At 37.6% G+C, this 24,613-nt stretch overlaps 1 protein-coding gene across 3 annotated transcripts in view; it reads left to right on the forward strand.

Annotated features, from left to right (window-relative positions):
- BRD7 (bromodomain containing 7) overlaps window positions 1–24,613 on the forward strand; it is a 42,308-nt gene that overhangs the window by 4,090 nt on the left and 13,605 nt on the right. For all 3 annotated transcript variants that reach the window (XM_038531079.1, XM_038531078.1, XM_038531080.1), the window contains exons 3-9: window positions 9,845–9,974; window positions 10,322–10,379; window positions 13,147–13,291; window positions 16,389–16,499; window positions 20,996–21,180; window positions 22,211–22,334; window positions 22,949–23,024. In XM_038531079.1, the coding sequence (XP_038387007.1) occupies window positions 9,845–9,974; window positions 10,322–10,379; window positions 13,147–13,291; window positions 16,389–16,499; window positions 20,996–21,180; window positions 22,211–22,334; window positions 22,949–23,024 (829 nt within the window). The remainder of the gene's footprint in view (window positions 1–9,844; window positions 9,975–10,321; window positions 10,380–13,146; window positions 13,292–16,388; window positions 16,500–20,995; window positions 21,181–22,210; window positions 22,335–22,948; window positions 23,025–24,613) is intronic.

Consider the following 24,613-nt stretch of genomic DNA (forward strand, 5'->3'; position numbering starts at 1 on the left):
GGGCAGTTAGGTTAGTTTCCATTTTATAAAAGGCAAAATGGAAACTCACAGAAGTGAAGTGGATTTGCCCAAGATCCCATTTCCCAATGACTCAGGGCCAGGGACCAGGGCACATTATCTAGGGTGTCCTTGGTTCTGTAGAGGATATTTGGGTCATCCCTTTTTTGCAGGTCGGACTGGGGATGGGGAGAGGGCACTCTTTTGTTAGTGTTGTCTAGGTAAAGACTTCAGAAGGACACTCCTCTCTGAGCTATGTTCTGGATCTCCAGGGAGTTTTAGGAACAGCAGTTACCTGTGGTCTCTTGGGGAGAATCAGCTGTATGACACCCATGGACCTGGGAGGGGCTGGAGGTTATGTGGTTCTGAGGCACTGGTGATACTTCTGTCAGTTCCATGTGGCAGGAAGGAGGAAGGAGATGCAAGGAAAAGACAAAGCATGCCCTTTCCTTTTTAAAGCATTTTCTGGAATGTGTACGTAACTTCTGCTTACATTTCATCAGCCAGAACTTGCTTAGCCACATGGCCACCGTAGCTGCTAGGGAGGCTGGGAAATTCTCTTATTTGGGGAAAGAGGTGGGGGCCTTGTACCCTAATAAAAATCAAGAATCTGGTACTTGCGGAAGATAAAGTTCTGAGGAAGCACGCACACATAAAATGTAAAACCCTATGATTTTTCAAAAGTGAGTTAAGTGATTTTCTTCTCTTGAGTAGGGAAGGTCCTGTTTATATTAGTTTTAAATGCCCAAATAGATAAGATCAATGGCATTTCTCTATGTAGAGTGGTAGCATTTAATACCAACCAGAGCATTATAGGTACAATATCCTTTTGTTTCAGTCAGGCCATAATTTAGACCATATCACTATGGAAGTGTGTTGGCCTCTTTTTTTTCCGCTGAGCATTCAAATTGCCGAGTGATTTGCAAAGAATTTGTGTACTGACATAATTCTTGTTGTGTATAACATCACCCTCTCCTGAAGATCCAGCTTTATACATTTTCAAGTTACTTATTTCCACATCATATAACAAATAAAATAACAGCTGATTAAAAATGCTCATATTAAAAAAAAAAGAGAGATGCCTGGGTGGCTGAGCAGTTTAGTCCCTACCTTTGGCCTAGGGCACGGTTCTGGAGTCCTGGAATCGAGTCCCACATCAGGCTTCCTGCATAGAGCCTGCCTCTCTCTCTGCCTATGTCTCTGCCTGTGTGTGTGTGTCTCTCTAATAATTAAGAAAAAAAAGGTTCATATCATTTGGTCTAGTAATATAGGTGTGAGAGGATGGTGAAATAAAACTGAGGGGCAATAATAAAATTCTGTGTTGGCCATTACATAACATTGATGATTTATAAAAATTAAAGAAGTATTTACAAAATCATTTTAAGTGAAATAACAACCATACACACACACGTACACATAATTACTAAAAAAACTACATACACACTGCACAGAACACACATTACATGTGGGGTTCTATGTTGACTGCTTTTTGTATGTTATCTCCCCTTACCCTTTTTTTTTTTTTTAAAGATTTTATTTATTTATTCATGAGAGACACAGAGAGAGAGAGAGGTGCAGAGACACAGGCAGAGGGAGAAGCGGGCTCCATGTAGGGAGCCTGACATGGGACTCGATCCCTGGTCTCCAGGATCACACCTTGGGCTGCAGGCGGCACTAAACCGCTGCGCCACAGGGGCTGCCCATCTCCCTTTACCCTTTACCAGAATTGTATGAAGCTGGTATTATCATCTCTTTTTTTGTTTTAATTGTGGTAAAATACACAGCATAAGCTTTACCATCTTAACTATTTTTAAGCATCCAGTTCAGTAGTGTTAAGTATACTTACATCGTTGTACCAATTTCCAGAATTTTTTCATGCCCGTTAAACAACTCCCCATCCCCCCCCAACACACACACCCCCTCTAACTCCTGTTAACCACCTGTCTGTTTTCTGTCTCTCACCAGTTGAGTACTCAAGGTGTCTCATGGAAGTGGAATCACATGGTATTTGTCTTTTTGTGACTGGCGCGTTTCACTTAGCATACTGACCTGGAGGTTCATCCGTATTGTGGCACGTGTTAGAATTTCCCTCTTTCTAGGGCTGAATAATACTGCAAGGTATGAATATTGCGTTGTATGGATATAGCACATTTTGTTTATCGATTCATCCATCTATAGGCATTTGGTTTGCTTCTACCTCTTGGCTGTTAGATATAATGCTACTGTTAACATGAGTATATAAGTATCTCTTCAAGAACCTGCTTTCAGTTCTTTTGAATATATATCCAAAAGTAGAAGTGCCAGATCATACTGTCTTCTCTTTTACAGATGAAGAAAACTAAGGCTCAGAGAGGTTAGTAACTTGCTCAAAGTCACACAGTCAGTGCCAGGCCTTAAATCCTGCCTTCAAGAGGTCTTTAGTGTAAAAGAGTTTTTAGAATGGATACCACCCTTGACCCCTTCGCGTAGTACATGGAAAGTTGAAATCAGGGCCTTAAGAGAGGCAGAGCTCTAGCTCCAAGGCTCCAGAGAGGGCCTGGGATTGGGTGGGGGGAATCACAAAAGACTTTGCTCAGGAGGCTGCGTTTGAATTGGTCTTTAGAAGTCAGAACATAGTGATGTCACCTCATGTTCAAGCAATGCGGGATGAGCTGCATACTCTGAGCTATATTTGTAATATAGATACATTCTTTTCATCTTGTACGATTAAACGTAAAGGATCCTGTGTGTAAAGCCATGAGTATTGTACTTTATTGGCTACTGCAGGGATTTTCAAAGGTAATCTGACGACCCAGTTTTCACCTACATACTGATTTAGAAGCTGGTGCCTGAAGAGAATGCCACAGTTCCGCAAAGAGATTCGGAGGTTAGGACACCACACGCCAGCAAAGGACTGAGAACGGTAGCATGGAGCTGGACGAGTGTGAGGGTGTGTATAGGGGACATAAAGGAGTTTTCTTTTTAAGCATAGAATAAAGAAAGGGGGGGTATAGGATGAGACCTGAACGGCAGGTGAGGTGTCAGAGGAAGGAGTTTGAACTTGAATATGTCGGCCCTAAGCAATCAGAGACTTTGTTGAGTGGAAGAATGATAAAAGTTGAGCCTTAGTAATGTTAATCTGTTAGCAGCATCCCACAGCTATTGAAGAGCAGAGGCTGGATATAAGGAGAACTACCTAGAAGGTTTTCCAATGAAAGAACTCAGATTGGAGCTCCAAATTCCTTTATTGAAACTCAGACCTGTACTCCTGAATAACATAATCCTCACCCAGATTCTAAACAGCTTTGCAAGTCAGCTTCATTAGGTTAAGATGCTCAGAGGTTAGGCTAGTTCCTTTGCTAGAGATCTTATCAGGATAAAATGAGAGATGTTTTTTAAATTTTAAATCATAAGCATTAACATACAGGATATTATTTATAAAGCTGAGGTTAAATAAAACTTCTAATGAAAATTGTAAACTATTAACGTACAATAAATCCTAATAAGCACCTATTTTATTAAAGCACTACACTAGATCCCAAGGGGGATCCATACTCATAAAACTAACATTTGAATGTGTACTGTAGGGATCCCTGGGTGGCGCAGCGGTTTGGCGCCTGCCTTTGGCCCGGGGCGCGATCCTGGAGGCCTGGGATCGAATCCCACGTCGGGCTCCCGGTGCATGGAGCCTGCTTCTCCCTCTGCCTGTGTCTCTGCCTGTCTCTCTCTGTGTAACTATCATGAATAAATAAATAAAATCTTTAAAAAAAAAAAAAAAAAAAAAAAAAATGAATGTGTACTGTATGCCAGTACGTTTACTGTCTTATGTCTTACAGACAGCTCTATGGGATAAGTACTGTTAGTATCTCGTATTGCTGAGCTAACAGGCATAGAAGATGAGATAGCTCGTAACTAGAGATAGGAAATGAATGTAATTAAGCAAAACAAAAATTCTGTCAAAACAATTCATCGATTTGTTTGGTAGACATCTTCCACATCTAGGGTTTCATGACAGAAAATCCTCCCATTCTGGTTTTTTCCTCTGAGGTCATCTTTTTGTTTTGTGTGTATGTATGTTTTAAGTTTATTGTTTTTAGTAATCTCTACACCCAGTGTGGGGCTTGAACTCATATCCCCAAGATCGAGAGTCACATGCTCTACCAACTGAGCCAGCCAGGCACCCCTAAAGTTTATTTTTTTAGTAATCTCTACACCCAGTATAGGGCTCGAGCCCATGACCCCAAGATCAGGTATCAGTGCTCTTCCAAATGAGGCAGCCAGTGCCCCTCCAGAAAGAAGGACTCTAAACACATGAGAGTAGTGTTGCTCCTCTGATGGAAAGGCTACTTATTCGTTAATTTATTCAGCAATTGTTTACCAGACACGTCTTGTATGCCAGACTGTGTTCTAGACTCAAATGATGAAGGCTAATAATAGAATACAGTTCCTGCCCTATGGGAGGATCTCAGAGTTGAGTTGGAGAATCAGATGTGAAAGGATAGACAAACTTCATGGCCTGGTAAGTTCTAGCAGAGGTATGAATGAAGTGTTCTGGGAGTCCTGAAGAAAGTATTTCTCATTTTGCCTGGAGGAGCTGGGGAAGGCGCACAGGAGACCTAATGCCTAAATTGTGCAACAGATGCTATTTTCAATAGGGCCTAAATGAGGTGTCACCTCAAAGTAGTAAGACTGATTTTTTTATTACATTCTAAAAATCACTTGTTGCAGGGAAATTCTAGTATTGTTTTGCACATTGGAAGCACTACTTGAATATAAAGATCTTTGTATCTAGATCTAGATCTCCTTCCAAAGTAGCCAACCTAAAGGACAGTACTTATAGCTAAGGACTTTAGCTATTGATTTGCATGCTTTTACATTCCTATTTCATGATGTCTCCTGTAATTAATTAATTCTGCAAGGATTATGTGTGATGTTGAGCTTGGGGGTACAGAGCTGAAAATGACATGGGACCCTGCCCATGAGGAACTCCAGTGAAAGGGGCAAATGTATAATAATTTATAATATAGTGCAATGAGTATTATAATACTCATAATATGAGTAGAGATTAATTTCAAAAGTATCATTCACAGACTAATAACTTGCCATTGAGTTGTGAATAAGGAGTCTGAAATTAAGTCCAGTTGGGATGCCTGGTGGCTCAGTAGTTGAGCATCTGCCTTTGGCTCAGGGTGTGATCCTGGAGTCCCAGGATCAAGTCTCACATCGGGCTCCCTGCATGGAGCCTGCTTCTCCCTCTGCCTGTGTCTCTGCTTCTCTCTCTCTCTCTCTGTGTCTCTCATAAATAAATAAATAAAATCTTTAAAAAAAAAAAATTAAGTCCAGTGAGTTTGTAGTTAACAGAAATAGCCACCATTCTCTCCTGCCTGGACCTTCTTGTGCACTGAGTATTTCCTCTGCCTGGAATGCTCTTTCCACCCACCTACCTCCACCCCCAGCCTGGCTAAAATCTATCCTTCAGATCTCAGCTCAGATGTTACTTCCTCATAGAAGCCTTCCCACATTTGTCCAGTCTAAATTAGATTCACCCAACAGTTATTCTCCCCATGAAATCTGTTTGGGTTTTTTTAATGAGTTGTTTAATGTGTGTCTCTGTTGTTACACTCTCCGCTGCCTAAGGGCAGGGCTGTGTGTGTTTTATCCACCAGTGTGTATCCACACAGTAGAACTTCATTTATTTGTTGAATGCATGAATGAATGTGTGGACACGATGAGTAAGTACTTCACTGAAATTTCACATATGCTGTCTTATTTCATTCTCAAAGCAATCTTCTGAGGTATGTATTGTATGTACTTTATTTTTTAAAAAAGATTTTGTTTTTTTGAGAGAGAGAGCGAGCACAATGGGGGAGGGGTGGAGAGAAAACCAGACTCCTCACTGAGCAGAGAGCCTGAAGTGGGGTTGGGTTCTATCCCAGGACCCTGAGATCATAACCTGAACCAAAGGCAGACCACTTGACTGGCTGAGCCACCCAGGTGCTCCTTTGTGTATTTTGAAGATAAGAAAATTAGTCCCCCCAAAATTAAATAGTTTATGATCTGATAGCTAATAAGTGGCAAAGCCAGAGTCTGAGCCTATTTATAAACTGTAACTGTAAATACTTCTTCCTTAGCTACCTGAAGTTAAATGACTCTAGGGGTGTTTTTTTTTTTTTTTTTTCGTTTTCTATAAGTAGTTGGCAAAATGCACTATTGAGCATAACTGTTGGCTTGGTTTTACATATTTGTGTGACTTTAGTAAGGGGCATTTGCAGTAAGATTCTATACTAAATCATGAAGAAAATTAGAAGGTTGAAATCAGAATTTAAGTGGAGAGAAAACTGTAGAGATCAAAGCCTCTTGTTTTGTAGGTGAAACTGAGAGTGAGTGGGGTGTAACGTTCAAGGTCACATTCTGGTAAGCTAGAAGCCAGATCTCCTAATTCCTAGTCTGGCAGTAACACATTACAGTATCTCCATTCGGTTTAGGGTGGTTTCCAATTATAGGTTTTTATATTCTCTTTTTTGGTTTCTAGCTCAGAAGGCTATATTCTCTTGTCATACTGAATAAAAAGTGGTTACTGTAGACCAGGCTGACAAGGTAAAGTTATCTGGTAGTACCTTTCTTTAGTACTTTTTCAACTTTTCTATTACTTGACCTCATTACACCATCTCATTGACTTTCTAGGATAAGTAAAAATTAGTTAAATCTGTCTTGTGGATGATGAAGAGGCCTAATGAGGATAAATGAGTTCCCTAAGAGGGCCACAGTGTGTGTTAAGGATGAAGCTTAGGGTTAACATGAACCCAGACCATGGGTCAGCAAACTGTGGCCAGTGCTGTCTGGTGTTATAAATAAAGTTTTATTGATACACACCCACACTGATTCATTTATGTATTGTCTATGGCTGCTTTCATGCCACAACAGCAAAGGTTAGTAGTTGTGATAGACCTTATGGACCACAAAACTAAATCACATACTATCTGGCCGTTTACCAGAGAAGTTTGCCAACTCCTGCTCTAGGTTCCTGGCACTCTGGCCCTAGTTCTTTCCACCTAGGAGAGTACTTATTGCCTTCCAAGCTGTCCTCACTCCACAATTTACACATAATAGGAAGGAATCTGTCTCATTGGTTGGGAGGGGGGTAGTCTTCCATTGAACAGATGGAAACCTGCCAACCTACAAAAGATCCATGCCAGATTTTCTGGGCAAAAGATACAAAACTTCCAGAGTCAAAATTTACTGCTCCAGAATATGTCACAAAGCCATAACAAACAGACACCAATCAACTTGATGGTAACTGAGATCAAGTGCATGATGAGTACAGTTATGGCATTTTTCTCTGGAGCCTTTATATATATATTTTTTAAGATCTTATTTATTTATTCATGAGAGACACAGAGAGAGAGGCAGAGACACAGGCAGAGGGAGAAGCAGGCTCCATGCAGGGAGCCCGACAGGTCTCCAGGATCATGCTCTGCGCCAAAGGCAGCACTAAACCGCTGAGCCACCTCAGCTGCCCATCTTTAAACCTTTAAACCAACCATATATTCTGTATTAGATGCTTTGGACCTGAAAAGAAAAGCTCTGTATCAGTGATACTCAAAGTGTGATTTCTGTAGCAGCAACACCCATGTGACCTGGAAACTTGTTAGTAATAAAAACTCATAGGCTCAACTTAAAACTTACTGGCCAAGTAATTCTGGAGACGGCGAAGATATTAATGTTTTAACAAGATCTTTAGGTGATTCTGATGCACACTGAAGCTTGAAAACCTTAATGAGAACTCAGAATTTACACTTCTAGCAATTTCCCAGCTGATGGTGCTGGTCAAGGAGCACACTTGGAGAACCACCACTCTAGATACTAGAACAATAAATTAGACATAAGCCAAGAAAACAGTTTTGGAGTTGACAAGATCCTATTGAGAATCTTGATTCTCAGAAGCATAAAATAGACGTATCTGGACAATTTTAGTACAAAGTTAATTAAAAAAAAAAATGATAAAACTACCTGGATACCAACCATCCAGCTTTAGCAGATCTTAACATTGTATCTTTTGTTTGATTTTTTTTTTTAAGAAATCAGTATAGATCCAGATGAAGCCTTTTATGTATTCTTCCAGAATCCCATTCCTGTCTTGCCCTAGAGCAAACCATTATCATGAGTTTCATGCATACTTTTTTCTGTAATTTTACTACTTCTACATAGATCTCTAAATAATATAGGCTTACACATTTTCAAACTACAAAACTGAGTAACAGTGATTCTCAGTTTTTGTCTCTAGAAATAATGTTTCTGAACGCTATACATTTTGATACAATGTAACTTTAGTTTATTAATTTTACCTGCTGTATAAATATTCATAATTTATTAATCCATTATCCTTTTAGTAGACATTGGTTCATAATTTTTTTTACTATTTCAGAGTGTGGCAGTAAATATTTTTGTACCCATATTTCAGGTATACTCTGTGAGAGGAAGTTTCTATGGGGTGTGTACCTAGGAGTAGAATAGCTGAGAAGTAGGTTAAAGGCATTGTCAGCTTTACTAGAAATTGTTAATTGTTCATCTACTGGTTATACCTATTAATTCACCCATCCACAAGGTATGAGAGCCCAGTTTCTCTATATTTTCATCAAAACTTGACATTTTTAGGCATTTTAATTTTTGCTGGAGAGATAGGGAATGCCTTCTAGTTTTTAAATTTATAATTCCCAGAGTTCTAGGGAGCTTGAGCTAGTTTTCATGGTTTTTGATATTTCAGGTTTCTTCTGGGAATTACCTGTATATATCCTTTTTTTACCTTTAAAAAGGATTTTACCCATTTTTTACCCGTTTTCCTTTTTACCTTAATTTTACCTAAATAAATTCTTTTTATGTAATTTTTGCTAATACTTTATATGAATTTTTGTGTTTCAAACACTTTATCTCCGTCAATAGTTGGTCTTTTGGCTTTTCTTATGGGTAAGAAAATCTTTCCCTACCCTTGAGTCATAAAGAGTCCTTATATTTATCTGAAGTTCTAAAGCTTTGCTTTCTATATTTAAGTCTTTAATCTATCTAGAATTTCCTTTTGTACATGATACGAGGTAGAGATCTAATTCTACTTTCTTTTTCATACAGATAACCAGGTGTTCCAGCACTATCCCTTTGTCATCGATTTATAATGCCACCTCTGATATAACAAGACTTTCTATGTGCACGAGTCTTTCTGGATTCTGTGATCTATTCTGTTGATCTGATTGTCTCTGTGTTGGATCCACATTGTCTTAATTATTATGACTATATACAAATACTATCTGATCAGACACATTGTGATTTTTTTTCAAAACTGGATTATTCTTGATGATTCTTCAATATACATTATGTGGTTGGCTTGTCAAATTTCATGAAAAATTCTGTCTTACAATTTTCACTGAAATTACATTTTACTTATAGATTCTATATTTGGGAGAGAATTGTCTCTCAATTCATGAACATGGTATATCTCCTTCATTCTAGTTTTCCACAGTGACCTTTGGATAATGTTTCATAATTTTTCCTAAAGGGTGTTGGGCGTCTTTAATTAGATTTATTCCTAGGTATATTATCTTGCTTTTGTGAATGTATCGTTTTTCTAATTGGTTTATTTCTGAGATAACAGAAGCACTACTCCCTCTTCCTCCCACTCTTTATGAACTGTTATTCTCTCCTTTTCCAGTAGAGGGCAGTAAAATACATTAAGATTTCATTATTAAGAATCTATTTTCTTCTGAGTGAGGTGTTTTTTGATTTGGTTTTTTTTTTTTTTTCAATGAAATGAGTATTATTTGTTTTAAAGGTTTTAATTCTGAAGTATTTCTAAATTATTTCTCTTTGTTCCGTTTAGGAGGATAAAAAGAAGCGAGATCGGGACCGTGTGGAGAATGAGGCAGAAAAAGACCTCCAGTGCCAGGCCCCTGTAAGATTAGACTTGCCTCCTGAGAAGCCTCTCACAAGCTCTTTAGCCAAACAAGAAGGTCGGAATAATTCTGAATTAACTTCCCTGAATGAGGAGGCTGAAATTATTTTAAGGGTATTATAGCCAAGGAAAGTGGGTTTTTAGCTTTTAAGTTAAATTTTAAAAGCTATTTAATTGAAATTTTTTTGGTTTTCTTTTTTCTGTCACTGCAAAAGAGCTTTAAATTAGCATCAGTTTTGAGTTGATATTTTCAAACTTCAGTATATTTGTAAGAGAAATGAAATTTCTGTATGAGATATTTAATGATGTGTATGAGGTAACTCCTATAGAAAGAAAATAAACTAAACAATAACTTTCTAGAATCTTCCTTTTAAAAACACTCTTTCCCTTTCTCCTTTGCTTTAGAAGTAGAACAGACACCTCTTCAAGAAGCTTTGAATCAACTGATGAGACAATTACAGAGGTAAATGTTTTTTCCAACATTTTTATAACTTGGAAATTAAAATGGGAAACATAGGATCCAAACCACTTCTCTATTTTTGATTATTTAAAGCCACATTTTGTGGACTAAATCCAAATGTACTTGATTTTAAAGTGGATGATAAATATTTTGCCTGGCAATAGAAAGTACTTTAAGAAGCTGACTTTTAAATGTTCTCTTTTGGTTTGTTTTAACTGGCAACTTGAAGAGTGTTACATAATACTCTTAATGGCAAATTTCTCTTTAAAGTAATTTCTGGTGTTAAATCTTTAAACCAGGAATAAACAATACAGATATTTTCACTTTGCTAATAGATGAAAATACTTTCTATATATCTGTTCTTATATATCTGCTTATTGTCTGTGAATATTTGTTAAGAATTAAGTCTGGGAGAAGAAACAAAGTAAATAGGATTTGTGGCCCTCTCTTACATGTATTATTTTCTAAAAATTACAGTATCTAGATTAAACCAATGTTAAGTTCATAAAAGGGGAAAGAATAACTCCATCTTTATTAAAATACTTAGTTTTGATGCCTGTCTCTACTCAGAATTTGAATTTTTTAGCTCAAAGACGTATTATTTGCAAAGGATTCATGGGTGGAAGGCATGCATTCTTATGTGAACTTTCTTCTCGCTGGGTTGTCCTGTGTCAACCCAAGAACACATTACAAATCATTTTTGTAAGTTAAAGCCTCTTGTACTCTTTGTATTCAGCACTTATTCAGCTTTGCAGTTAAGATGAGAAGTTAGTGGCCTCCCTCCCTTTTTCGTGTTACAGGATAATTGAAAAAAGTACATCTCATGTCTTTACACCTAAGTAAGTCATTCATTACTTATCCCCAAATATGAACAAGTAAGCAGCAAGAATTCTGACTCTATTAGAATGTGTGACTATAGAGTGTTTTGGCTCCTTTGAAGTTTTATTTTTTGTAACATAAGACCAGGATATAGCTTAATGATGTCAACTTAAAAGAGATCCACTTAACAGGGTCTTTCTTAGTCCAAAGATATTGACATTTCTCAGAATGTTTTGGGAATTAGAACCCAGAGCCACATTTTTTTAATGGTCTTTAGTGATTCATCATCCTTGAAGCTTAGCGCAAATGCTGATAAACTGTGTAGTTGATTAGGGCTCTGTTAAAATGACTGATTCTGTGGGGGGTGTAGATAATTTGCTCTGAAGAGGTCCTCTAGAGATGATCAGTGTTGTTATTCATAGTGACTACTATGGACAGACTGGGTAATTTTGCTTATTCTTTATTTTCTAGTCTCACCACCTAGGCATCCTGCTAAGAAAGAACAAGTAGCTGAGTTTAGATTCCAACTCTATCTTCTATCAGATTTATGACCTAGAACAAAAGATTTGACCTCTCAGCCCCAGGTCCCTCATCTCTAAGTGAGGCTACCACCACTTTGATGGCTTTTGTAAGGATTAGATATTAAATACATCGGTACCTGCCATTGGGCCTGCGTGTGGTAAATAGATTTTAAAAGTTGCTCCTCTTACTGTTTTTTTTTTTTGTTTTGTTTTGTTTTTTTGTTTTTTTTTTTATGATAGTCAGAGAGAGAGAGAGAGAGAGAGAGAGGCAGAGACACAGGCAGGGGGAGAAGCAGGCTCCATGCACCAGGAGCCCGATGTGGGATTCGATCCCGGATCTCCAGGATCGCGCCCTGGGCCAAAGGCAGGCGCCAAACCACTGCGCCACCCAGGGATCCCCTGTTACTGTTTTTTAAACCATTTTTATTGGCATGATTATTTGGAGTAAGAAAAGTTGGGATGCCTGGGTGGTTAACTGGTTCAGCGTGTGCCTTTGGCTCAGATCGTGATCCCAGAGTCCTGGGATCGAGCTTCTCTCCCTATCTCTCTGTGTCTCTCATGAATGAATAAATAAAATATTTTAAAGAAAGAAACTTTGGTATGCCAGATTTCCAGAGGAAAAAATAATCTAATGACCTAATCCTGTAGAGCAGTGGTTCTCAACCCTGTCAGTAGGAATTATTGATGCCAAATACTCCAATGCCAGTACTCAACCCTACAAGTACCAGTGCCTGGATAAACCCTCCTTCCCAAGAGAATCCTGCTCTCCCCACAACTGGAATTTTTTTAAGCTCCTCTCTGGATTCTCATGCACAGCCAGAATTGAGAGTGCTACAATAGAAGCACTGGTTCATAAGTTTGGGGCTAGTATGAGGACCTTATTAATGCCAGGTTTTTGCGGACTCCCCTATGCACACTAGAAGTCAGATCCACTAATTAAGAAAATATAGATACTCACAAAGATGTAATAATTTTGTGGCCCACCAAGAGTACATGCTTACAGTTACAAATCAGTATGGAAGATTGCAAATGTGCACTTCTTTGGTTTTCTTTTTCTGTTCTTCTTTCTTTTTCTTATTCTGTCTTCTCCCCTATGGTTGATAAAAAATACACTGTGCTTATCTCCCAGAGGACAAGGCATTGGTCAGTTAGTCTTAGATCTTTTATTTTGTTGTATTTTTCTCTATGTAGTGCTAATAATAAAATAAAGATTTTAAAAGATTCTCTGTCTTACGAGTACAACTAGTATGTAAAAGATCTTAACCTTGTTATTAGTTATGAGTCTTTAAAATCATTCCTTCAATTTGCAGTGAAGAGCATGTTAGCATACTACAAATTCTTTCCACACTGAAAGGTTTCCTCTGACTTCTGCTCCTGACCAGTAGATTTGTTTGTGTAGAAATAAAATTACATTTTTCATATCTTCACAGAAAAGACCCAAGTGCTTTCTTTTCATTTCCTGTGACTGATTTTATTGCTCCTGGCTACTCCATGATCATTAAGCATCCAATGGATTTTAGTACCATGAAAGAAAAGATTAAGAACAATGATTACCAGTCCATAGAAGAACTAAAGGTAACCAGAGTTATGTTGTGATTGGAAAATAAGACTGACCTGTAATACAAAGTAACATATCTATTCAATTGAGGGTAGAACTCTTGGATACTCTATATACACAACCTTAGTAGAAATCTTCATGTCTGTCTAATATTAGGAAACTTTCTCATTGGCCTCTTAATTGGCAGGGAATTAAGTTTATTTTAAATCCAGAATGTTCGTATTTTCCTATGTGAGAAAACATTTTATTTTTTATTTATTTTTTTTTTTTTGTGAGAAAACATTTTTGAGCTCGGTGACAGAAAACCAGAAACACTAAGCCATCTGCTATCTTTTATTATTTTGGGGCATTTTAGAAAATTTTTGAATTTCATATATTCTACGATATACATTCTCAGCCTTTAAAATGAAAAAATGTCTGATTTTTAATTTCAGACTAATACATATAAAATTGATACTTACATGAAAGTTGTAGCAGTAGTTTCTTTTTCTGTTCCTAGACAACTAAAGTGTAGCGTGTCTCTCTAGGAGAGGATAAGTTGGCTTGTCCAGAAATAGTAAACAGAAGTTTAATTACATGTTCTAGTTTGATGAAAGTCAGTTGCTTCCTGAACTCAATTTGACTATATTTGTTGAGCATATTTTCTTCAAAAGAGAAGAAAGAAATTAAAAACTTAAAAGTGAGGAAACCATAAGGCATAAGAGGATGATGTATGTGCCTGATGTTACCATGGAAGTTTCTCCATCTTTAAGTAGTTGTGCTATATGTTGATTTCAGCAGAGTACTTTTCATTTTGATGAAGGAAAGGAATCATGTGTCTTTTAAAATTTTCTCTGTATCAAACTGCCCAAACTTAACTGGTTTAGATAATACCTGTTTTGCCTTTATTTTTTCTGCATCAACACTAGTATTCACCTGATCTATGTAAGTACTAGATCCTAATCAGTTACAGATTATCTTTTTACCTTTTTTTAAATCGATGTTTATCGATCAGTTGAAATTTATGAATAAAACCAGCATTTAAATCTATCTTTATTATCTATTTGACTGCATAGATGACATTCTACTTACTCTGAAAAACCTAAATTACAATCTCTTGTATTCAGAGAAATGGAAACTTTCCCAACTTCTCATCTGGTGAAAATTAGGCTAGAAAAATTTATTTCAGCATATTTCTGACCTTCTTATTGCTTAATGGAAAAAAAATTTCGCAGGTTTTTTGTTGTGGTTTTTTTTTTTTTTTTTTTTTTTTTTTTGTGAATAGTTTTCCTCTGATCTTTCTCTTATGATGAAAGAGTAGAAATGTGCTCCCTAAGTGTTTTTGCACAAATGTTTATTAAGATTTGTTGTATTTGAAATAAACTAATACTTCAACTTTTGGAGTTTTCTACATTTTCCTTTGGGGGAAAAATCAGTAGCCTGATGTAATATTAATTAGCTTATTAGACTATTCAGGTTTTTTATTACTACTTAAAAAGTATGCAGGTCATTTAGCTTCTTGAATAACCAAGTGCCATTACCCCCAAAGTCCAATAAAGCCTAGCACATGACAGTTAAGATTCATGGAATCTACAAATTGCCTTAACAGATCAGATCAGTGGAATAATCCAGTACTTTTGCCAGTTAGAGGCCCAGTGGTCACTTAGTATAAGTAATGGTCATCAAATATCCTCCTTTGCTGGCCTCTATTTCCCACAATATATATTTAATAATTCTTAATGGAATGGAAGCTTTTCAGAAAATCTGTAGCAATGGTCCTTAACCTGGGGTCCTCTGGCTGGAAGCCATGAATGATGAGCCTTTAAGGGGATGCTGCTAAAATGACATGAAAAATTCTATGTTCAACTTGGTGTGTGTATATATGCTTGAGGAGTGGATGTATGGTTTTCATCACATTCTGAAAGATCCAAGACTTAGCAAATTCTACTGATTAGAGACTTGGCTAAGGACTAAGGATCCACATGTACTTCATCCACTTTAAGTTTAATACCAACCTTCTTGTGACCCTTGAGTCTGTCTTCTCATATGCTTTCAGATAATAATAAATTTGCCCTTTTTTGTCTATTCTAAGCTGTCATCACTAGTTATTAAACAGGTTTGAATATTTATTACTAGTTATTAAGTAGGTTTTGGATATGGAGGAGGGGGGTTTGTTTATTTAGGGGGATTCTTTTTGAGTTTTTACCATTTTAAGTCAGTAAGGCCTTGGCATAATCACTGCCACATTTATACAATGTAAAAAATAACCATGAAACTATGCAGGAGAATTGAGGTCTCCAGCACATGTAGGTACTTTGAAACTTAACCCAAAAGTGCAATTCTGATAATTTGGTTACTCCAGTTACATGTTTCGACTCTTTGAGGCTGTATGGTTTATTTCACATTGGCATAATTTTCCAGCATTCTGCAAATTATGTTTAGCTTATGATAGTATCCAAACACTTAAAATTAGTGTAAATATTTTAGCGTTTTGGTCAGTTAATTTGAATTTCCTAAAAGATATTTTGATAATTTAGCCCTGTCACAGTTTTCATCAAGATTTGAAATTATTTAATTCATAAATGGAAACTTAAGATGTTTTAAAACTAGGAGTAATATTTTTTAATTACATGAATTCAGTTAAGATTATTCTTAGGGGCAGCTCAGTCAGTTGAATGTCTGTCTGACCCTTGATTGTGGCTCAGGTCATGATCCCGGAGATGTAAGATGGAGCCTCACGTCAGGCTGCACACAGGCTCCCTCTCCCTCCGACCCCCCGCCCACTCTCACTCTCTATTCTCTCTCTAAAAAAAAAAAATTCTAAAACTATTCTGTTAAATAGAAGTATTTTCTTCCAATTTTTTTTGTGTGCGGTAATAGTGGAGAAATATTATAAAATGTCTGCGGAACTTGAAAAGGAATGTAGCACAGTATTTAAATTAATTTAGCCGTACTTGTTAGTCTTAAAACTTAGGAAATTGCTTTAATGTTGTTTAGTAAACTATGAAAAAAAGGTAGGGTTTTCAGTTGGTTTTGTGTTTTATTTTTTCAAGGACATGTATGATTTCAGACAGGGACAGGAAGACTATTTGTTTTATTTTAAATGCATTTTTCTCCTTAATAATCTCTCTGCAGGATAACTTCAAACTAATGTGTACTAATGCTATGATTTACAACAAACCCGAGACGATTTATTATAAAGCTGCAAAGAAGCTATTACACTCAGGGATGAAAATTCTTAGCCAGGTAAAGGAAATTCTTTGTCATAAATAATAACTATTATAAAATCTATAAGCCTCTGTTTTTTGGTTAGAGCGATGGAGATCTGTACAGTCCTAGTTTTATAGGCAGATTATATTAAAGTAGGACATATTACATGAAAAAAGTTTTCATATAAAAATTAAAGTAGGAAATTCTCATTTGGAATTGATACAAATAAATATTGGCATTCACTACTAATTATTTATTTAAAAGTTGTTGAATTGGTAGTTACCAGATAGATATATATTTGCTGTGAAAGAAACATTACCCTGAATTCCAGGATAAGGTTGATGATTAGGTGAATTATGAGGCCTGTTAGGAGGAAAGCTCTCTACTTCCTTTGAGGGATGGAATCTGATGTTGTGGTGAAGCACAGGAACTCCTTCCAGTACAAAGAAAGAAAATTTTGGTGAGCAGTAAGTAACCTGCTCATTGACACCTCCCCACTGTCCACCAGAACTAGTACCATAGTAAGGTGACTGAGGTAGGAGGGACCCGTGCAGAGACACCCAGACACTTCATCATCAAACTTCATGAGAGAGCACAGATGTGATAGTTTATTTAAAAGAGAACTAGTTTAGTGGCAGGAAAGGACACGTGCCATCTCAAAGCGACGGCTGATAAAAGGCCTGGAGGGGCAGTGGGATTGAGAAGCTTGCTGTGCACCTGCTGGCAGGAAAGCCGAGCTCACAAGATAAGTCGTGTCTTTTGAGGTTTTACTCATAGCTCTGAGTAGGATGGGAAATTAACTGAGTGAGATGATCCCTGGCATCTTACCATGGCAGGAAGTCGGAGTTCGAGTTTTAACTCTTTGCTCTAACTTTTGGACCTCAGGCAAGACATGAGCCAATCTGGCCTTTGGTCTTCTCCAGTGTGGAGAAGAGGGTTTAAAGTGTGGTATCCCAAGATAATTGCTAGCATTAAGGTGCCGACTCTCAGTAAGAGAGTAGGCAGGAGAATATGAAAAAGAGCAAGGCAGGAGAGGGATTTTGCGAAGAAAAGACGAGTGAGTATAAGAATAAGAAAAATCAGAATGAAGAGCCTGGGCTCAGACTCAGGAGTTACAGGAGAGCAGGAATGAGTCCTGTGTGGATGCACATGGCTTTCCACTTGTTACAGTGGCCATCTGTATCACAGTTTTACATTTAAAGAATTGTCTTGGTGTGCAGATGTCTGAGTGTGTGCTTGGCTCTAAACGATTCTCAGATCCATTTAACTGGAGAAAGAAAAACATTTGGATTGATGATTATTCTTGCACTCCTAATATTCAGGCAGCATCCGTTCCCACCCTTTCCTATAGACTTAAGAAACTGTAATGTAAGCCAGTTACCCATCTTTGGCAAAATCTACAAAGGAAAGGGGACTATAAAGTGTTTATCCCACTCTTTGCAGGAAGACTCAGAATCCAGAACCAAGCCATATTCCAGGCTTAAAAATCTGCAGATGCTTGTTACTACATTTGAAATAAAAGAACATCCTGCAAAATGCAGTCTTTAGTCACTCCAAAATAAGTACATTGGATTTTTAGGAGAGAATTGAATTTGCCATATCTCAAGTAAATTTATCAACTTTGATTTACCATTATTTTCTTTTCTTCAGATAATGTAGTTATTATAACATGCAAAAGATTCCAGTATCTCTTGAATTTTACTGGGGGTGGGATGGCTAGAAGCACAGAAAATAAACTTTCTTCTCCACTTTCCCTTTTCTCTCTCTGTTGTCTTCCTTTTTTTCAGATCTCTTCCTGTTGAGGAGCCCTACCCATCCTGTGTTATAGCTTCCTGTTGACTGTTCTCTCCACCCTAAATGGGAGGGATCCTTACAACAGTGATTTTTAAACGTTTAAATTTAGATCGTCTGAGTTAATTCTTCTAATAGCAGTGCTCCCAAGAAAGCCCAGCACACCCTTCCATGAATGGTGTCTTTTAAAAGATCATTGGTTTTGAGCGTTCATTGTAAAGATTGTGGAGCAGTCATGTATGATTTTTTTCATTTACACACAAATATTGACTATTAGTAGACATTTTTATAAACCATGGACGTAGTCGAATAACTTTTTTTGATCTCTGAGATAAATTCTAGAACGCTGCATTATACTACAAACAAAGTAATACAAACTACTGTTGGCAGCATAGTGGCTTCAGAATCCAGGCTTAAGTCCTGGCCGTGCCTTCGAGACGCTAAGTGACCTTAGGCAGGCCTACTTAGGCGGCCTCAGTAGTCCTTACCTGATGGAGCCAGGCAGCCATGCCCAATGTGTGTGTAAGCACATGAGCGTTAGCTGTGGCAAAGAGTTAAAACCTTTCAGTCATTTAATACTGTAAAGCTGAGGACTGATAAGTAGTATGCTAATTTGAAAACATCTTAATTTAAAAAAAAAAAGGACTTTCAAAGTAAAATAAAACTCAGCTTTTTCCAATGATTCGTGTTGAAATTTAGAGAATTTCTCTAGTTCTTTTAATTTTGTGTGTGTTATTTTTTTTAAATTCCAAGATGTTTTTAAAGTGAGTTCTGCTTTATGAGATTCCAGAGCGGAAATAAGAAGATAACTGAGAACTTCATGACCTAACCCCATTCACTTAACACCATTTATTGAGTACTTCCAGTGTGCCAGCCTCTGATTTAGGTACTAGAGATAGAGATAAGGCAGTGAATTACCCAAGTGACATACATAAGGGAAAACACAAATGGCCAATAAAAAGTTACAGAGATAATCATACTCCCTAATATTTTTTGAGTATATATTAAAATAAGACATGTTTTTTAAAAATCAGATTGGCAAATTCTTTTAACTATTTCTCAGCTTGGTAATGATTCAGAGACACTTTCAAACACTAATATATACATTGATAAAACTTGTAGAGAGCAGTTTGGTAGTAAATACCAAGAGCCTGATGACCTAGTGTTTCCACTTCCAGGAATTTTCTTTTAAAATATAGTTAACATACAGGGCAGCCCAGTTTAGCGCTGCCTTCAGCCCAGGGTGTGATCCTGGAAACCCAGGATCAAGTCCCACATCAGGCTCCCTGCATGGAGCCCGCTTCTGCCTCTGCCTCTACTGTGTCTCTGCACCTCTCTCTCTCTCTCTCTCTCTCTCTCTCTCTGTCTCTCATGGATAAATAAATAAATAATTTTTAAAATAACAAAAGTAAATAAATAAAATATAGTTAACATACAGTACCATTTCTGGGAATTTATCCTAAAGAAGTTCTTGGAGAGATTTATTTACAAGGATGTTCATGAGACTTATTTATGATAGTGTAAACTTGGAAATAATCTAAATGTCCTATAGCAGGATATTAATTAGACCATGGTACATAGGATAAAATACTATATACTTTAAAAACACTTTGAAGAGTATTTAAATGATGTGGAGGGGAAATTATTGTAATTTATTAAAGAAAAATCCCAAATATTCAGTGTAATTCTAATTTGCTAATATGTGTAATGCTTAGAGAAATACATAATGATAAATTCACAAGGTTTATATTTTCCCCTCTACTCAAACCATTGTTGCAATGAAATATATCACTTGGATGATTGGAAGACTACCTTAAAATAAAAGTTCAGTAAAAATAGTAGGTCCGTGTTCTGGAGGCTCTCATAGTCTGCCCTGCTAATACAGAAGAGTGTGATGAGACAGGGCTCCTGATAAGACCTCAGAGTTCTGTGACCTTGGGTGAGGCATTTAGCATTTCTGGGCTATGTTCTTATTTGAATCACCTCTGGTCCTTTCCAGTTCTCAGTTTCTGTTTTTCTGCAAGTCTTCCCTGGCGTTGCCATGCAGCCCTAAGGAGACTGCACTCCATATTTTATCCAGTGACAGTGCTCAGAGTTAAAAGTCAAAGTAGTCGCCAGAAACAAATGTGCCTCCAGAAACCTCATGCTCTTAACCACAAAGAAAATTTCACAGCATATCAATGCAATGGAAAATTAAGTACATGTTTCACGAAATAGAAACAAGACTTCTTTGGTAAGAAGAACATTATGCTTTCTGGGAAAGAAACTATGCTAGCAACCTTTTATTCTCCTTGAAGCATGTTGTTTTCACACAGAGAAAAATGCCAGAGTCCTCAGTAGTTATCCTAGGATACCAGAGAATAAGGGTATTTACATGTTCATGTCCTCTAGCTTTTGAAATCCCTGATAATTCTTAAATTTCAAAAGATAAGCTATTCTGTTAAATATAAAATTTTAGCATGCTATTAAACTAAATTCTCCTAGTATTTATTCATGCTTTCTCTTCTATAAAAAACTTTCAGTGTTGTAGTCAACTTATAAAGCATTTTCTTACATCGGAAATTAAATTATCTGAATATTGTCCTGATCCTCAAACATACTCTCTTGGTATAATTACATTTAATTGCTTTTCTTCCCTAGTTAATGACAGAATAAGTTCAAACTCACATTGTGAGAAAGAAATGCATCACTTTAAAAATTAATGACAAACATACAATGAGAATATTCTTGAATATTTTTAGGAGAGAATTCAGAGCCTGAAGCAGAGCATAGAATTCATGGCAGACTTGCAAAAAAGTCGAAAGCAGAAAGATAGAACAGACACCTCGCAGAGTGGAGAGGACAGTGGCTGCTGGCCGAGAGAGAGGGAAGACTCTGGAGATACTGAAGCACAAGCCTTCAAGAGTCCCAATAAAGAAAACAAAAAGTAAAGAAGCTTTGGAATATTAAAGTTAAGCTATCTTTCTCAGACCAGTAAGAAGGGAAAAATACTGGTTTGGTGCCTACCCTGGGAAGACCAAGTCGAGGTCTGCTCGTGGTTGTTTGGTTTTTGGCATGAAAGTCCATTTTGGTGATGTGATCCCTGTCTTCTCATACAAAGCACCTCTTGGAATTGTCTAAACATAGTTCAGAAAACAGTTCTGAATATGTATACTTATGAAAGTAGTTTTAAAACCAGTTCATTACCTTTAGGGACTCACTGTCAATGAATTTATTGAAACAGAATTCTCTATTGAAGAAAAAAAAAAATCTGTGTTCGTTAACTTCATTCCATAAAGGGGTTGAGACAATAAATGCAACCCACACATTGTGGAAGCTACTTCTTAAACAAATGGGCTGTTGTTACTGAGGTGTGCGCATGTTTTCCACCAGACATCATCACCTGGGAGGAGCAATAACTCAGCCCTGGTCCTCCCAGGCAGCAGCCAGCACAGCTGGACCCAGTTGTGTACACCCGCTGACCCCACTGACTGGCAGCCCTGGTGCCCCATACCTCACTGTCAACTCCAGAAGAGGGTTCTAAGTGAACAGTCTGGGATTTCTGCTGATATAAGACAAAGAACGCAAGTTTCTGACATATTTGTATTCTGTTTCTAAGATTTGTACAATTTAAATGTATTTCATTTTAAATTTTAAAAATCAGATTTTAAGAAGAAAATTATGTCCCTCTCCATTCAAAATATGTTTGAGGTAGAATCCATTAGTGTGACTGTATTGAGAAAAACGTTCAAGACAGGTAGTGCTGGACACACAAAGGAGGGAACTAACCAGAGCGTTGGGTTTGCCTTACTGTTGAGTGTGTTCTGGGGCCTTCTGGGCCACTGAGGAACAAAGCTGTAATTGGTGACTGTTGTGCAAATGCCTCCAGTCGAGTTGTGCTCCTATTTGGAACTCATTTTAATGTTTTCATCTTATCTTTTTTTTTTTTTTTACTTAGTATTAATGTGTGTTTTCAGGAAAGATAAAGATCTGCTTGAAGATAAATGTAAGAGCAATAATTTAGAAAGAGAGCAGGAGCAGATTGACCGAATTGTTAAGGAATCCGGAGGAAAGCTGACCAGGCGGCTTGTTAACAGCCAGGTGATTGGCCTTTTTCTTTTTACTACCTACTGCCTGGTCATCTGAAGCTTGCAATTTTCAGATTACTTGTGCACTTTTAACCCATGTCTGCCATAGAGCGGTTTAGTACAACTCCCAGGGAAGGAAATTTTAATAATATATTTGTAAAGTACATGATCTTTTACTATGTTACTGGATTTTAGTGAAGTTAATGTGTTCTGAACTTGGAAAATGAACAATTATACTCTGGTCTCTTGAAATCAGTTTTTAATACATTGGTTTTAAAACCAGATGGACTAATACATGACTGCCATCAGGTCACTCCTCTCCCCTGGTCTCCAGTATCCTCCCTTTCTAGTAGAGTATGGGCAGAACAGAGAGACCTAAAGGCCCCACGCAGCTCTTTACCATCCTGAGGTTTCCCTGAGCTTCATTTCTGCAGCCAATTAGACCCAGTGTTTGTGCAGCCAGGTGGGAAAATCAGTGTCTAAATGTAACAACAGCAACTCATAATGTCAGTTTGATTACACTTAAGTAAGGCTTTCTGGTGTGAGATATATACATGTATATGTACATGCATATGAATGTGATACATAAAAATGGTTTATGACATTTGAATACTTTGGGTGTTGCAGTGTGAATTTGAAAGGAGAAAACCAGATGGAACAACAACACTGGGGCTTCTCCATCCTGTGGATCCCATTGTAGGAGGTAAGCTCAAAGATCAAAATGTGCGTGAATTTGCTATTTGGCAAAGAACGGTAGCCTGGGTGACATTTTAAAACAACAAGCCGGATACTGAGCAATCCAACTGTATTGTCATCCCCAAAGAACTTGGCTAGACATCATGTATTTCGTGCTAAATAGCTGGCCTGGCTTTACCTCAATTTAAAGCAGGTACTATAGAGATCCAATTTTCTTTAAAATACAAAGTCCCTGGAATATCAGACCCACCATTAAAGCCCAAAAATGACACAGTTTCTAGCTCTGGCTCTAAGAGACTGGTAGGTACGCTCAGTTATTTCTGGAGGCATCTCAGAACGCTCTTATTATAACATAATAAATTTGACTGGCTTTTTTAAATTTCAGTGAATAAAGTGAATATGTATGCCATACAGTACCTTAATAGTAACAGAATAACATATGCCCGATGACACGACACATCTTTTCCTCCAGTGGTAGAAAGTTTGTAAAGATTGGGAAGCACTGCTTTAGAACCCCAATCATATTTTTATTTTCTCAGATGGTATTTTAATAGCAATAGTATAAGGGATAGTTTGAAATTTGCTGGAAGAATAAGAACTTTTTGTCATTCATCGAAGGGGAGACAATTGTGTTGGGATAAGAAAATGTGAGAATGTTATTTTCTAAATACTCATTTTCCTGCTGCTGATCACAGGGATATGGAAATGAATGATGACACTTCAGTTAACAGTCTCTAGTATTCATCGTTTGCTGCAGGCAAGGTCTGGCTTGGGAGCTGGAGGTGGAGCTAAGTGTATAGTAGGGAACAGAATGGGAGAGATGAGTCCCTTCCCTTTCTGTCTGTAGGGTGGGGAATGGAGGCACAAACGAGCATAATCGTGTAAAGAACTGCAGCTTGTCTGCCATGATGAGGGCAGCTGCGACAGGACATGACAGAAGGGACCAATCTAGTGTCTGGGGGTCAGAGAAGGCTTCCTTCTTCCTAGCAAGATGACATTTAGATTGGTCCCAAAGTGAGTAAGGGGTTTAGATTGGTCCCAAGTGAGTAAGGGGTTAGGGAATAAGAGTAAGAGACCTTGAAGCATCCTGGAAGATCCTGATGCATTTGAGGGCTACACCGGGGAGCCTGTTGATGTCTTTTAGCATTGCACTCCACTCTTGAAATGCTGGCAGAGTTCCCTCACATAGAAGAAAAGGAACTGGTGCTGTTTGAAAAAGAAAAAAACAAAAACCCACTTTTTGCTTTTGTGTGGACTTTTCGTAATATAAGTTTATATGGTTTTGGGTCAAAGGAAATGCCACAAGATTGAGAACTCGATCTTTCTAGTATAGCTATTATGAGAATTTGGTGGTAAGGAGATGCAACTAATGATTTAGGTGACACTTTAAGATCTGCCCTTTTCTTTGTGTCCAGCAGTCTGTGTGCCCTTGCTCTGCTTTTTGGCACATCCAGCTCCTGGAGGCATAGTCAGTGTGGCCCAGGCTGACCTGGCTTCTCACATGACCGCAGCTCCCGAAGAGGCCAGTGTACTGGTCTAAGGTGGAAGCTTTGTCCCTGTTCGCTTCTCAGGTTCGTCTTCCTACCACATTCCAGA

This window comes from Canis lupus, chromosome 2 (assembly GCF_011100685.1).
Source record: "Canis lupus familiaris isolate Mischka breed German Shepherd chromosome 2, alternate assembly UU_Cfam_GSD_1.0, whole genome shotgun sequence".
NCBI lineage: Eukaryota > Metazoa > Chordata > Mammalia > Carnivora > Canidae > Canis > Canis lupus.